The sequence below is a fragment of the Kryptolebias marmoratus genome, linkage group LG6, assembly GCF_001649575.2.
Source record: "Kryptolebias marmoratus isolate JLee-2015 linkage group LG6, ASM164957v2, whole genome shotgun sequence".
Taxonomy (NCBI): Eukaryota; Metazoa; Chordata; class Actinopteri; order Cyprinodontiformes; family Rivulidae; genus Kryptolebias; species Kryptolebias marmoratus.
In genome coordinates, this window is record NC_051435.1 from 4,567,317 (window position 1) to 4,581,025 (window position 13,709).

General features: G+C 38.9%; 1 protein-coding gene across 8 annotated transcripts in view; it reads right to left on the reverse strand.

Moving 5' to 3' along the window:
- Window positions 1–13,709, reverse strand: part of adarb1b (adenosine deaminase RNA specific B1b) — a 102,052-nt gene that overhangs the window by 6,544 nt on the left and 81,799 nt on the right. For 6 of the 8 annotated variants that reach the window (XM_017420716.3, XM_017420718.3, XM_017420715.3 and 3 more), the window contains 6 exons: window positions 10,485–11,401; window positions 8,283–8,397; window positions 6,294–6,462; window positions 6,026–6,177; window positions 4,157–4,325; window positions 778–959 (listed from right to left, as the gene is read on the reverse strand). In XM_017420716.3, coding sequence (XP_017276205.1) covers window positions 778–959; window positions 4,157–4,325; window positions 6,026–6,177; window positions 6,294–6,462; window positions 8,283–8,397; window positions 10,485–11,401 — 1,704 coding nt within the window. Of the gene's footprint in view, window positions 1–777; window positions 960–4,156; window positions 4,326–6,025; window positions 6,178–6,293; window positions 6,463–8,282; window positions 8,398–10,484; window positions 12,058–13,709 lie in introns of all 8 variants that reach the window. The other 2 variants (XM_037975955.1, XM_037975956.1) reach the window with 2 other exon arrangements.

Genomic DNA, 13,709 nt, shown 5'->3' on the forward strand with positions numbered 1-13,709 from the left:
GAAGGGGAGGGGGACATAAGCCTTAAAACCAGAGAACATCCTTTGTTTCCTCAGACAATCTTTGGGGCACTTTGCTGACACTTTGAGGTGATGTGTTTTCCCACATTTTATTTGAGGATTGTCTCCCAAATGCATTTGGTTTTATCTTTGTAATGACCTGTTTCCTCTCTGCTTTTGGTAAAATAAATATTTAAATTTAAGGTATTGTCTCCTTCCGGTCTCTTTCCATCAACCAACTCGGGTGAGGTGAAGGAGGAGGAATGCAGGTGAAAATCCTTACCTCAACAAGCATCATTTATAACCGAGTTAATTATAATTCCTGTAATAAATGAATTTAATAAACTTTTAATCTCATGACAAACAAGAAGAGAACAAAAAGCTGAATGTTCTGAATCTAAATAAAGAAAGTTAGAAAAAAAAGAAAAGAACAAAAACAAAACATGAACTCTGGTCTATACGGCCTTTTTAAAAGGTCAAGGCTCTGCTGAAAATTTATACAAGATGATAAAGCTATTCAAATTCCACAGCAAGAAGGTAAATGTCAGCTCTGATCAAACAAAGGAGAGGAGCTCCTTCTGTCCTTTCCTGCTGAGCTGACCGGTGAGGTGAAGAAATCTGTTCCAACCTTCCTCCTTGATATTTGGACAGGTGGGGATCGGTTATTAAGGTTAGAAAAAAGGTGGCATCACACGGTCGGGGTTTTATCTTGTGAAAGCGATAATATGACCATGCGATATTAGCAGGAGTTTTATTTGCACGTCGGGGAGGGGCTCGTACCGCTGAGCAGAGGCCGGTTGAGGGTGAACTGCTGCGGCAGGTCCTCGATGTCTGCGATGCGCTGGTACATGGCCCGGGACAGGTGGTCGGCGTGGTAAAGGCTGCCCAGGATGATGCTGGAGAAGTAGATGGGCTCCGTGAAGTAGCTCATCAAAGAGCCCTGGATGCCCACCACATTCCACCTGCAGACAGAAAACACATCAGGAAATCTGGACTTTCCCAGGAATAAAAACCAAACGCAAATCTGTCTCAGAGAGAATATACTGGGGCGTATAAAAGAGTTTAAATTATATATAAAACTGTTCTAGTAGATCCTCCGAGCTTAAACATCTTTTATTTAGATGTCTGAAGGAACTGAAACATAAATACAGAATAAATAATTCAACAGCTACAATTATCAGCGTGTTACAATTAAATAAATACATAATTTAACAAACTAACAGACTGTTAACATTAAAATACATTAAATTAAAGGTTAGTTCCTCTGATGTTTTAAACTTGTCCTGTTCTCTGATTCTTTGTTTGGATGAAAGTCAACAAATTAAAAGCAGACTGCCTGTAATCTGCTTTTCAGAAGAAATATCTTCTGATTTATTTTCATTTAAATAATCTGTATAAAAAATACCTCTGTCCAAGCATTCGGGAGAAACCTATTTTTAGACCTGGGGTTAAACTTCATTATCATTGTTCAGCATCAAATAGAAAAGCAAACAATAATGTTTTTGGCTGGCAAAACATCTCATTTCATTTTACAGAAACTCTCAGGACATTTTCACTGGATGTACGTCTACAACTGATTATTTTCCGGAGTCACTCCGGTTCAAGATGGCTGCCACAACTAAACGACCTTAGCAAACACAAAAACAGCTACAACCCACAGACATTATGAACACGTTCTCTGAGTGTTAACACAAACTGTAAGATCTCCAGATTTCACATGAAGTCGTTTACAAGATTCGACCGAAACGTCTACAACTCTGTCCCTTCTCATCATGATGCCTTCAAGGAGCTGTTTTATTCAACCAGAACAACGGTATTCTGTGTGATTTCAATTACAGTTCGAAGAGAGAAATCTGATTAAGTCAAAACTAGAACTGGCAGGTTTAATAAAATCTGAATGGAGAAAACTGCGATCAGTCCGTCTCCAGCTTAGAGGAAGAAAGTGTTTGAAGTCTCTTTCTTTAGTTATTTATAAAGAAAATATACAGCAAAAACTCTTTCTTTACGTTCAACATAAGATTTTACAATGTATAAAAAAAAAAATCCAATAAGAAGCCAGAGAAATGAAGACGATGCATGCATGCCAAGGGGGTCTGCTGTTTTCAAACACAATCCTGGATGTGGGAGAAAGTGAGCGTGAAACTGAGGGAGGGAAAAATGAAATCTCTGACTTCTTAGCTGTGGGCAATAAAGCACAAATTCAGCACAGTCAACACACACACACGTTTTAACACAACAACATGGTGACACAAATACACCTGAATACCTTCTGAAGGACGCACAAACAGGCGAGCACGCTCATTTGAGTTATGTTTTTAGAGGCATTCAATTTTGTTCCTGTCAAACCTCGCTGTATGTTTTTCCCCATCTAATGTAATGCTTTATACGTCCTCACACACACACACACACACACCCACACACACACACAAACTAATTCAGAGAAAGTCTGAAAGCACAACTGATCGGCTCTTAAAGAAATAACAGACAGAAAACAGGAACTGAAAAGAGTTCATATCAACGGCTGGGAATAAAAGGAATAACAGGAAGCCTCTGAGGACAAATCAAACTATTAAAGAGACAAAAAATAAAAAAAATTAGTAACTATATTCATGCTCAACACCTCAGATCTTTAACAAAAAGAAAAGACACTAGTATATAAACCAAACCTAAAACCCTTTCAGCACTTTTCCTCCTGATTCCTGTAAGTCAGGTACCCAGAAACAGCACACAAATAAATTCAACAACTATTAACACAAGATCAGTGCTGCAGACTGAGGAACAGATTTATTTCTTAGCAGAAAATCAAGCCAGAACAAAATATGCTCCAGTTTTCTGTGAGCTCAGCAAACCTTTGTGTAGCCAAACACAGCTACAGTAACTGTTGGACGAATAAAATAAAATAAAACTCATCAACATCACAGGAAGTATCCTCATTTGCAAGGCATCATGGGAAGAAAATCCATCCCTGCACAGATGCTGCAGCAGTCCAGTCAGTTTGTACCTGATGGATGAACCAGCTGGTTTATTTGAAAAGTCAGTGCTTTGAAACGGTAAAAAAGAGACACAATGATTACTTTCTGTGTCCAAAGCAGATAAATGTCGTTCAGTGTTTTGCAACTTGAGTGGAAGGTTTTCAGGCAAACGGGAAACACAGAGTTCGACCCGCTCCTCATCGAACACGCAGACAACATTTAATCACCATGCGCTCAGGCAGATATTTATTCTGGCCAGAGAAGAAAGCGCGCACGTAGGATCAGTCACGGCGAAGTTTTACGATCCATCAGGAGTGGAGAACAGCCTTGAACACGGACAGAGACTAAAGACGCAATGATCTGCCAGAGAGAAATGTTTCCAGGGACAACATATCCATCAATTCAGCCCGAAAATCCACCAGAAGAAAATCACAGACTTGAAATGATGTAATGGATAGCGAGGATAGAGGCGCTACACGGTAGATTAAAGTGACAGGAAAATAAAACGGCTGCAAGAAAAACACGACTAATTAATGCTGAAGTATGAAGCTGGGGTTTCTGCAGGGATCTTTACTTTAAATAAGATCATTTTAATACTATAAAAGAGAAAATAAGTCAATTTTTCTATAAAAAGACTGGTTAAAACCTGTTGGCAACATAAAACTTGTGAGTAGAAACTTAAAAAAAGATATTTTTCTGCTGTTAACAGTAAAAAAAAACCTCTAACAACATAATTTAAGGTCCTTTGTGTTGGATAAAGGGACATCTAGTGACAAAAAAATGGACATAGTATACTTTCATAACTTTTGCATATATTTTTTATATATTTCTGCATTTTTTTCTCCATAGTCTTTGTTTTTAATATGTTTTAGCAAAGCATATTATAGACTTTTAGGGCGTCTTAAGTACATTTAAGATCAGCAAATCCAAGATAAATAATGATACAGATAAAAATAAGAATATATATGTTGTGTGTGTTCATTGAAACTTACGTTTAAAACATAATTTTAAGACTTTTAAGAAAAAATAACGGCTTTTACATAAAAATGTGACTTGAACAGTCAGTTTGTTAACTCTGAAATGAGTTTTTTTTGCAGACATTTGTTGAAGTTCAGCCCAAAACAACAAATTAGGAGTCATTATCTAAGATGTGAACCACAAACGGGACTCTAAACTCTGCTGCCCACCTTGCGATCTTGTCGCTGCAGGACATGGTGAGCAGCCTCTCTCCTTGCAGAACCCCGTCCCAGGTCTGGATGGTGTTGCTGGACCTCACGGGGATGGTGCCCTCGCCAGACTCAATTTTGGTCCTCAGCTGGCCTCTTGCTTTGCGGTTCGGATGTCTGTCTCCCTGATCTGAGCGAGACGCCGCACAAAGATCCACACATAAAGACAAAAAGAACTTTCAAGGCAGACTGCTTAACTCGCTGCCATCATGAAAATATGTCAGACTGACTTATGGAACTTGGAATTTGTTTCCTAGTCAAATGAAATCTAAAATAAAAATAAAATTAAATGTTCTTAATTTGATATCAACAAAACAAAAAAAAAACTTTGAGTGGGGTGACAAAACAGCATATAATCCAAAATTAGGCGAATCATCACCAAAAATTGTTTTTAGCAGCAGCTTTCTTTGCAATTATGCTGCTTAATGTGAAACTACAAACAGATTTCATTTTGTGTGGTAGAAAATGAGAAGCTTATAAAGTTTTGTGGCTCTCAGGTGTCTTACATACACATACAAAACAGATCTGACTAATTAAAAATCATTTTCCTGTTTTTGTTTTTACTCCTATAGCTCAGCAGGATGCCAAAAACAAACAAAACAGATAAATAATCTACATGTGACTTGTTTTAAACTGATCAGAAAGGTCTCATGTTGGCAAACCAGACTCTTCATATTTAAAAAAATACATTTCCATATTAAAAATGTTTAATAATAAATTAAATAAATGAGTACAGTCTAAATATGTAAAAGATATAATGTGCTGAGTAGCTGAATCACCTATCAGACAAATGAGAGGGAAACATCTCATTTACAGACTTCAGCTCTGGTCAGCTCAGTTTTAATAAATCCTGAAAGCTAAATGGTCCGAGCGCTGATGTAAAAAAGACGGACGAAGCAGCTCCACTTCCTTTCGTTGTCAGAAAATGAAGGCAGCAATATTCAGTTTATGGGAGCGGCCATTTCTGTGCACTCAGGATGTGTCCCCCAATATATAAAATAATAATAACATCATAAAACTAATTCCAGCTAAACGTATAAGGAAAAACTGAATGTCTGAAGATACAGCAGCAAGGAAAGAACTGGGGAAATCAGGAGAAATCAACACCTTGGAAAGTTATTCCAGACGTACGTCTAGTTTTTAATATTTGCCAAAACTAAAGCTAACTAAACTAAAGATCAGATGCTGAAACACAAGGAGTCTATTTTTATTTTATTCTAAGACTGGCTGCAGAAGAAAGACAACAATAGTTTCATCTGCACTTTCATGGTCCATTGTGGACGTGGTGGATGGTAAACAGATTGCACTAAATAGTAAATTGGAGCATTCGCTGACAGAGCCAGTGACTCCAAATGAAGAAAGCCAAAAAAAAAGAAATGGTTCCCACATTATGTTATCAAAGTTTTCTGATGTTCCACCAGCAGGCGCCATCTATTCAGTGACTAATTGAATGTGGCTGTTTTCTATTCAGTCTGCCATGTGCAATGGAAAGCAGTCTGACAAGAGTAAGAGGGAGGTTAATCAGACAGACAGAGTGGGTGGGCTGGCTAGGGGAAAGACTGATAGAGGAAGACAGAGAATGACAAAACACTCTAATTACTAGTGCCTTGTTTAAATGTGTCCGTAATGCATATTTGGACAGTGGAGTAAAATTCTAATTAAATGAAACCAAGCATAAGAGAAAAACCTCCAAATTTAATTAAATAAAAATAAACAGTAGTCGAAACTGAATTCTGAGCAGAGACGGGACTAAATTAAAAACACGTCTGCGGAGCGGAGGAGGAAAAAAAAAAAAAAAAAAAAAAAGATGGGGCTGATGTGAAACGGTACCTTCCACTCCGGCTTCGTGTGGAGAGAAAATCCTGGCATCTCCGCAGGGCGAGGTGCTGATGTAGAGGTGGAACTGAACGTTATCCTTTAACCTGTAGCCTCCCTTGTCACAGAGGACAAAGATGGACTTCTGGTAGTCCTCTTTGTTGTTGCTGTGACAAACAAACCGGTTGTAAAATTACACAAAGAAAACAATAATTGTCGTTTTACACAGCAACTCCCTACGCAACAAACCAAATAAAGTGGTTTAATGCCAGCATCCACTGACCTGAGGAAGAACTCCAGCTGGGTGTAGAGGTACCTGATGAGCGAGCGTCGGGCGATTATCTCAGCGTGGCAGTCATTGAGTGCCAGGCCGCGGTCGCTCATGTACTCACCGTTGATGCATTTGGTTCCCGTGGAGACGCAAATAACCTGCGCTTCCTTCACATCTGTCCCTGTTGGAGGGACAATTATAAGAAGACACAGAACTGGTAAATGACATGCATCCTCAAAGTTCACACTGGTCTTCATGATGTTCCTGTGACACCAAGGAAAGACAGGTGACCTAAATGCTTTATTCCTGATGTCCCTAATTAATCATGAAACCAGGAACTTAATGTGAGACATTTTCAAACAAAGTGGCTACTGGTAATTGTAAAGACCGGATGTCAGTACATCACTGTAAACGTATTATCTCTGGTTCGAACACGACAAACGGAGCTTTTCCATTCAATCGAGTCTGTTCCCTTTTAGCACCATAATACTGGACATATTTATTAAAACGCCTGGTCTTTCTTGTCTAGTTTTGTCAATAATTGTGTCAAAAAATGTCCTATGTTTAAATAATTTACACCCCTTTTCCAGGAGAAGTGGAGCTTTCAAAATATGCAAAGTATTTATCATTCTTATGTAATTAAATACCTAAAACGTTTTTGCAGTTTGAATGATTAAAGTTGCACGAAGTAGCGAGGAGTTCTGGTAATTAGAAATACACATGCGCCGCGGTATCACCGGTGATCCCCGTGGTTTTAAAAGGGTTAAAGCCAGTACCCCACCGGGCTGGTGGACACTAGTTGGTGATTCAAATATAAAATGTTCTGAACAGGATGTGTAAATGCTGAATGGATAGATTAAAATATATTACAAGTTTAGTTGAATATTGTGACAGCTGATCTTTGTGATCAAACTGGACTGGAAAATTAAAATAAACAGCAAGAAGTTAGGAGACAATAAGCTCATATTTGTCTTCTGCTGCATCGTCACATCTATTCTTTACTTGTCCAAGATTTCTGCCTTTTTCTGTTTCAGTGTATGGTTTAGGCTCCTGCCAACAGTCAGCAGCAGCTTATTTCTGGTAGAAATGCTTTGACCATCAAAGACAGAAAGTCTTTATAATTAAACACAAGTATACAAGTGTTTTTAGAGCTAATGTTGCTCCTGTGAACAGGCCACTCTGAAGTCAGCTGAACAAGCAGAATGTCGACGCATAGATCTTGTTCAACCTGCACACTCAATTAAACAATTCCTCAATTAAACCCAGAGTCTCCCGTTCTTCTCTGAGATTCCATCTGCCCAATCATCATTTTAATGCCAACTTTTTATTTGGTGTGCCTTGAAGAAAAAAAAAAGACTAAATGTCAGACTGGGTCTAAATTTTAAAAAAGCACTCACAATGTTATTACTTTCGTCTCTACTTTAGTTCTGTTTTTTGGCATTAACCAGCTTTTAAGAGAAACATTCGTCTCCTCGGCTGCTAAATGTTCCACTGCGTTCTGCAGCTAATGGCTGAATGTGTTTACTTAACTGTTGGGGGTGCAGAACAAGAAAATAACACACTGAATTTGGCTTATTTAATGCAGATATTTACCAGGCATGTTTACATGCAAATAAACATGTTTTTAACATGAACTGGACTGTACTTTGATAAATATCACTACTGGTGGTAGAGCCATAAACCAGCTGAGGTTTTATTTCCATTAATATTGCTGCATATGGTAAAAATGCAAACATACAGCCAATAGGAGACAGTTTGGGGTGTATACAACTCAACTGGGGAGTGGTAAATGGGAAAATAAAGGGGTAGACCCCTAACCAGGGGTGGGCAATAAGATATGTGCCATATGGCCCACCCCTGCCCCTAACACTACTGTGTAAAGGTGTGTTTGTGCAAGACACTGAGGCTCCATCTTTCTCCTTGATATCGGTGTGAAAATGAGTAAAACTGACTGCATGTAGAGTTCAAATAAAAACCCATCGACCTCCTCCTCCTCCTTACCTGTTGTCATCACGACTCCTGCCAGGACTTTTCGACGGGCATGGGGGGAGGTGAAGTTGTCTGTCAGCTCACTGAACTTATCGACCACCAGGCGAGAAACGGCATCAGCCAGAACCTGGAATCACACGCACACACAGACGAGGGTGCAGGAGAACGTGTGCACAAAGCCACACAAACTAAATCTCGACTCAAATATGTCAGCTTACAAAGCATGTCTGATGTTATCCTCCCCCAGTGCACTATCTACCTGTCACAGCGCTCGTATTTAGCATCAAACAAGCGTTGAAACAGCAACAAGTGAATCTAGGTTGACCCCCTGAAGTAAAGATAACAGTCTTTTAGGCTGAGCTGCTGGAGTTTTGGCATGACAGTTCTAGTTTAGCATCTCCCTTCTGACGGCAAATAACAGCAAAAAACAAACGAGTAAACTGGAGCATCAGACGGGAACAAAGTGTTCATCTGATTTCCACCAAGTTTCAAATTCCAGCTAAGTGCTAAAATAAACTTGGAGAACCTCAAATGAATGTCACACATATTTTGTTCTTAAATAAGCAGCTCTCGAAGCAGGCTCTTTAACCACTGCTAATTTGATGGAAAATGACGACAACGAAGAGAAGAGATGATGGCTGGCTGAACACAAATTAAAGAAATCAGTCTTATATTACCTCCCTGCTCCTTCAGAGTCACCCACTCAAAGCTAGTTCATTTGAGATTTGATTGCTAAGGACGTTCTTTTTATTTTTTTAGGGGGGCCAAAAACACAATACATAACACAATGCACAAAATACAGTTTTCTTTACCTCCCTATTGTTTTTTTTCTGTTGCATAACTAAATGTTTCTTAATTCAAACGACACATTTTTGTTGGATTATTTTGGTTGGCGTGAGAAAACAAATTAAAAACTACAAATAGATATCCAAAATTTAAGTTAAGCTGCAAAAGCAGCACAGCCATTTTTTCCCATAAAGGCAGCGCCAGATGGAAACAGGCTGCAGAAATTAAATCTGAAGCAACAGAAAATTAATAGAGTAATTAGAAGAGGTTCTATCTTTGAAATGGGCTGCTTGTTGAATGAGTCGGATGACAAGAGAAGAGAATGAGCAAAGAAAAGAGAAAAGGCTTTAGGGACGGACTGTTGACAATGTGTCAAGCTGATTAGCTTTGACGACTGTGTTATCTCTCTTCACACACTAGCAGTCATCTCTAACAAGTGATGTAACTTATTTTAGTCTCTGCTACCTGATGTGAATAAGGCTTTAAAGATAACCTTGTGGAGCAGTACAGTTTGACAGGCGGTGAAGTTTTGAATAAACCTGTTTTTATCCAATAACCAAATCCAAAGGAATGCTTTTCTTTATAGTTCAGCAATAACCTCAATCAGAGCCTACTACAACAATGTTATCGGATCAATAACTGTTCATTCTAGGAGTAGTATTCATTATTGGTCAAATCATCTGAAAACCTTTGTGTCTTATCAAAGAGACAGATGATTTGACATCATTGACCACAAAGAATTGAGCATATAATCAAGAATCAAGAGAACTGACTGATTTAAGACAAATCTGTTTGACAAATTCCAATTTGTATATGTAAATAATTCAACACTTCCTAGTTAATGAGGGTGTTCCTCAGTGTTCTACGCTAAGCCCAGTTCTGTTTCATCTACACATGCTTCTTTTAGGCAATATCATCCAGTTTGACATAGACTTCCGTTGTTATGCTGACGACACGCAGCTTGAGTCAAAGAAGATGAAACTAATCAGCTACCAAAGTTAAAGCTTTGTTTTATAGACATAAAAACCTAAATGATGCATAGTTTTCTTCTGTTAAGTTTATTGTTTGTGTCCCTAAAGAATCTCAAGAGTCACTGTCCTTTCGTAGAGATGGTTTTGACTGAAAAGCCTTGGGTTTTAGTACTATTGTGAAAAAGTTGTTTTGACAAAGACATTCATTTATTGACATGGGGGGGATTACAGCTTGATAATCAAAGGTATTAAAAGAATACAATCTTTTTTTAAATTTATTTCCTGCTTTCTAGTGATTCTGGTCACCTGTCTAGCACTCCATCCATCTGACTAATGAATGGTTTCAAATGAAAAGGTCAAAGTAATAACCTACAGGCAGGTGGGGTTGTGATCCTGATGCATACTCAAGATCACAATCATTAAAATACAGGATTAATACAACTAAAAAATATCTTACCTGGGGTAGGTGAAGCTGCAACCCTTCTCTTGGTATGGGTTGCCGGGATGGTGTCTGGTCAAGCTGCATGTTGAACAGAGCAGACAGCGCAGCTTGTGCTGCCCGAGCTTTAGCCAGCTTCTTGTTGCGCCCTGAGCCTTCAAATGTCTGTGCATCCACCATTACTGACATCACAAAATTCTTGGCGTGACTCTCACCACTCTCCGAGACAAACTCGTATTTGAGGCCTGGCCTGAGCTCATTGAGGATCATGACTGGGTTTTTGCCGGTGGATGGTGAGCTGAATGCAGATGGAGGAGGCAATGGGGCCTGGACAAGGTTGCTGCCAGGTGGTGTAGGCAATGGGTACTCCCCTAGTGAATTTGTACCATTGGAACCTAGATAGAAGGATTCTTCAGATACAGCTGGTGTCTCAAAGCCATTGAAGAGCATGTCTGGAAAGTCAGCTTGGTCAGATGTAAAGTCTGTGTTCACCGTTAGGGTTCGGCCCATGGCCAGGTGAGCCTCAGATGCATTGGGGAACTGGACAAATGACCGGAGAGCTTTTTCAGCTGCGTTCAGTTTAGCCTTCTTCTTGGTCGGGCCCATGCCCTCAAACACCTGTCCATTAACTTCCACAGTCATGACAAAAACTGGTGCATGGACCGGTCCTGTCTGAGACAGCAGTTTGTACTGTAGACCTGGTTTGATTTCATTCAGTTGCATCAGAGCATTCTTGGGCAGCACCGGCCCAGGCGTTTTCTTGCGCTTCTTGGCTCGGAACTTGGAATGGGCGTGGCCATTGTTACCCTCCTCTAAGGGGCGCTTTCGACTGCCAGGGCCGCTTCCATTGGGGAGCTGATCAGCGACTCCCATCCCATCTTTGCAGGACACGTTGTCCAGGTTTCGGTTTTCCTTAACGTCTGTGCTGCTTGAACCTGCGGTGCCCAGAAAGAGTAACTTACAACGCCTTCGTTGCAGGATCTTGTAAATGCAAAATTTATAGATTCCTTTATCACTCTTTGGAACTGAACCAATGATTTGTGTTCCTTTATTAAAACAAAATAATTTTATTTACGAATTAACACATTAACTTATAATTGACTGATAACGACAAAAAATAGAGTAATACTAATACATCTATTTAAAATAATATAACTAGAAATAAACTGAACAGTTTTCAAATTCAGTTGTAATTGTAAAGTGAAGTTAGGGTAAAAAACAATGTTGCCCACCGTTACAGGTCTTAAATATAATGCAAACAAATGAGAGGACATATATTAGCCGTTACACAAGCACAGACACACCCAACAAGTGGTTCCTTTTTTTCATTTAATTATTAACAGCTTGAGCTCCTACAGAAAAAAGCAAGAACAATCCTGAATGGATATACTGTACTTGGGGAACACATATCACTGATTCCAGTTAGCAAAGTGGATGGAATGTTGGGAAAAATTTTCATTTATAACATCCTTCAGCAAAGGCTTGATAGGTTACTCCTTGCGGTACTCAAGAGAAAGAGAGGCCGCAGTGTGCATGAGTGGGATTGTAGGTCGGGTTGAGGGAGTGCAGGGGAGTAGTGCAGGGGGAGGAGCTGAGGACCAGGCAAACAGGAGAGTACATCAAAGAGGCAGAAGGAGAAGACTCCACCTACTGCAGGATCCTAAAGGCTTGACTGGTGACACGGTGGAGGTTACGTGAATTTTTTTAAAGAATGGCTGCCATATTTAAAAGAAAGAAAGAAAGCTTGGCTCAAAAAATGGTCTCTAATGAGGTGCCATTCATAAGACCCTGCGCCTCTGAGTTCCCCCCTATGGAGCTTGTCAGAGAGCACAATGTTGATAAAATGTACTGACATGCTGCTACCATCTGCACATTGCCACTGACATGTCTTGAGGCAGAGAAAAAAAAAATATTCTAAAATCACAAATGCAATGTTTTAAATTTATGACTCAAAACCATGCAGTTTTGTTAATCTGTGCATGCATTTACAGTAAAATATTGGTATTTGTGCTTTGTAAAAAAGAAAAAAAGTGGGCAACATAACTGTGCAAAATAAATTTCCAGACAAACTATTAACCATCATAATGGTGTGAGTTACACTGGGACATAGAGTCTCAAAATTAATGTGTAATTTTGAAAATATACATGTAATACTGAGGGTTACATTTTTCTCTGTGCAAAAGATAAAAAGCATGAAAGGTCTGCGTGCTTTGCATTTAGGGTTTGGTATAAAATGTTTGGTAATTATCATTATCTCTCCTTGACAGTTATATTTATTAGGTGTAAATATTAAACAACAACAACAAAAAGAACATATTGACATGCAAGCTGCACAAATACAGTGAAGAAAATGGTACACAGAAATATCTGGAGTCCACTTTCTTCATTCCAAAAATATTTACTGAAGACTAACTTTCTTATTTCTCCAATGACTGAGATTCGCTATAATTTGTTTACTGGAATATATTTATGAATATGTAAGAATTTTGGACCAGTTAAGATGACAAAATGCACAGAAAAAGACCCATGCACTCGTTAAATTGTGGCACGGACGTGCAGCTGTGGCCAGCATCATGCGTGGATTTGTGTAATCAGCATTTGTACGTATTTATTACTTATAAAATTTCACAATAAAATAAATGCTTGGAGATGATGAATTTAGAACTTCCTGTGAAGATTTAAAAAATAAAACACTGCAGATGAAAAAAAGACGTAATCAGGATTTACTTGCGAGCACAACTTGTTGGTTGTGCTTTTGATTTAGTTTGCTTCATTTGATAAAGTTTTATGAGCACTTTGGATTTCCACAAACTACACAAGTTCAATATCAATTTCTTTTTTTTTTTTTCTCTAACGTTCCCTCCGTGTTAAAGAAAACAGGACTGAGTGAGCTAAGACCGATTCAACTTCACGTATTTCTTTCATGTATATTTTTGGCTGTAAAAAGAACAAAAAAAAGAGAAGCTTTGAAAGACAACAGAAGCTGTTTTGTAATTGCCTTTTTGACATAACAACATACTTGTCTACAAAGCAAAAACACCAAGTGTGACACTACAGTCGGAACAGTTCATTTGTATCGTAAGTTGGGGCCCTGCTGCGATGGCAGCTACCTTTGAATGTGATTTCAGGTTTTGTCGTGGGTGTACAAGGGAAACCTTGTTTCAGAGTTCAAACAAAAACATCTAATTAAAGTTCAAGAAGCTGGAGCTGAGAGAAACAGAGCTAGAGAGAATATTTGAAATA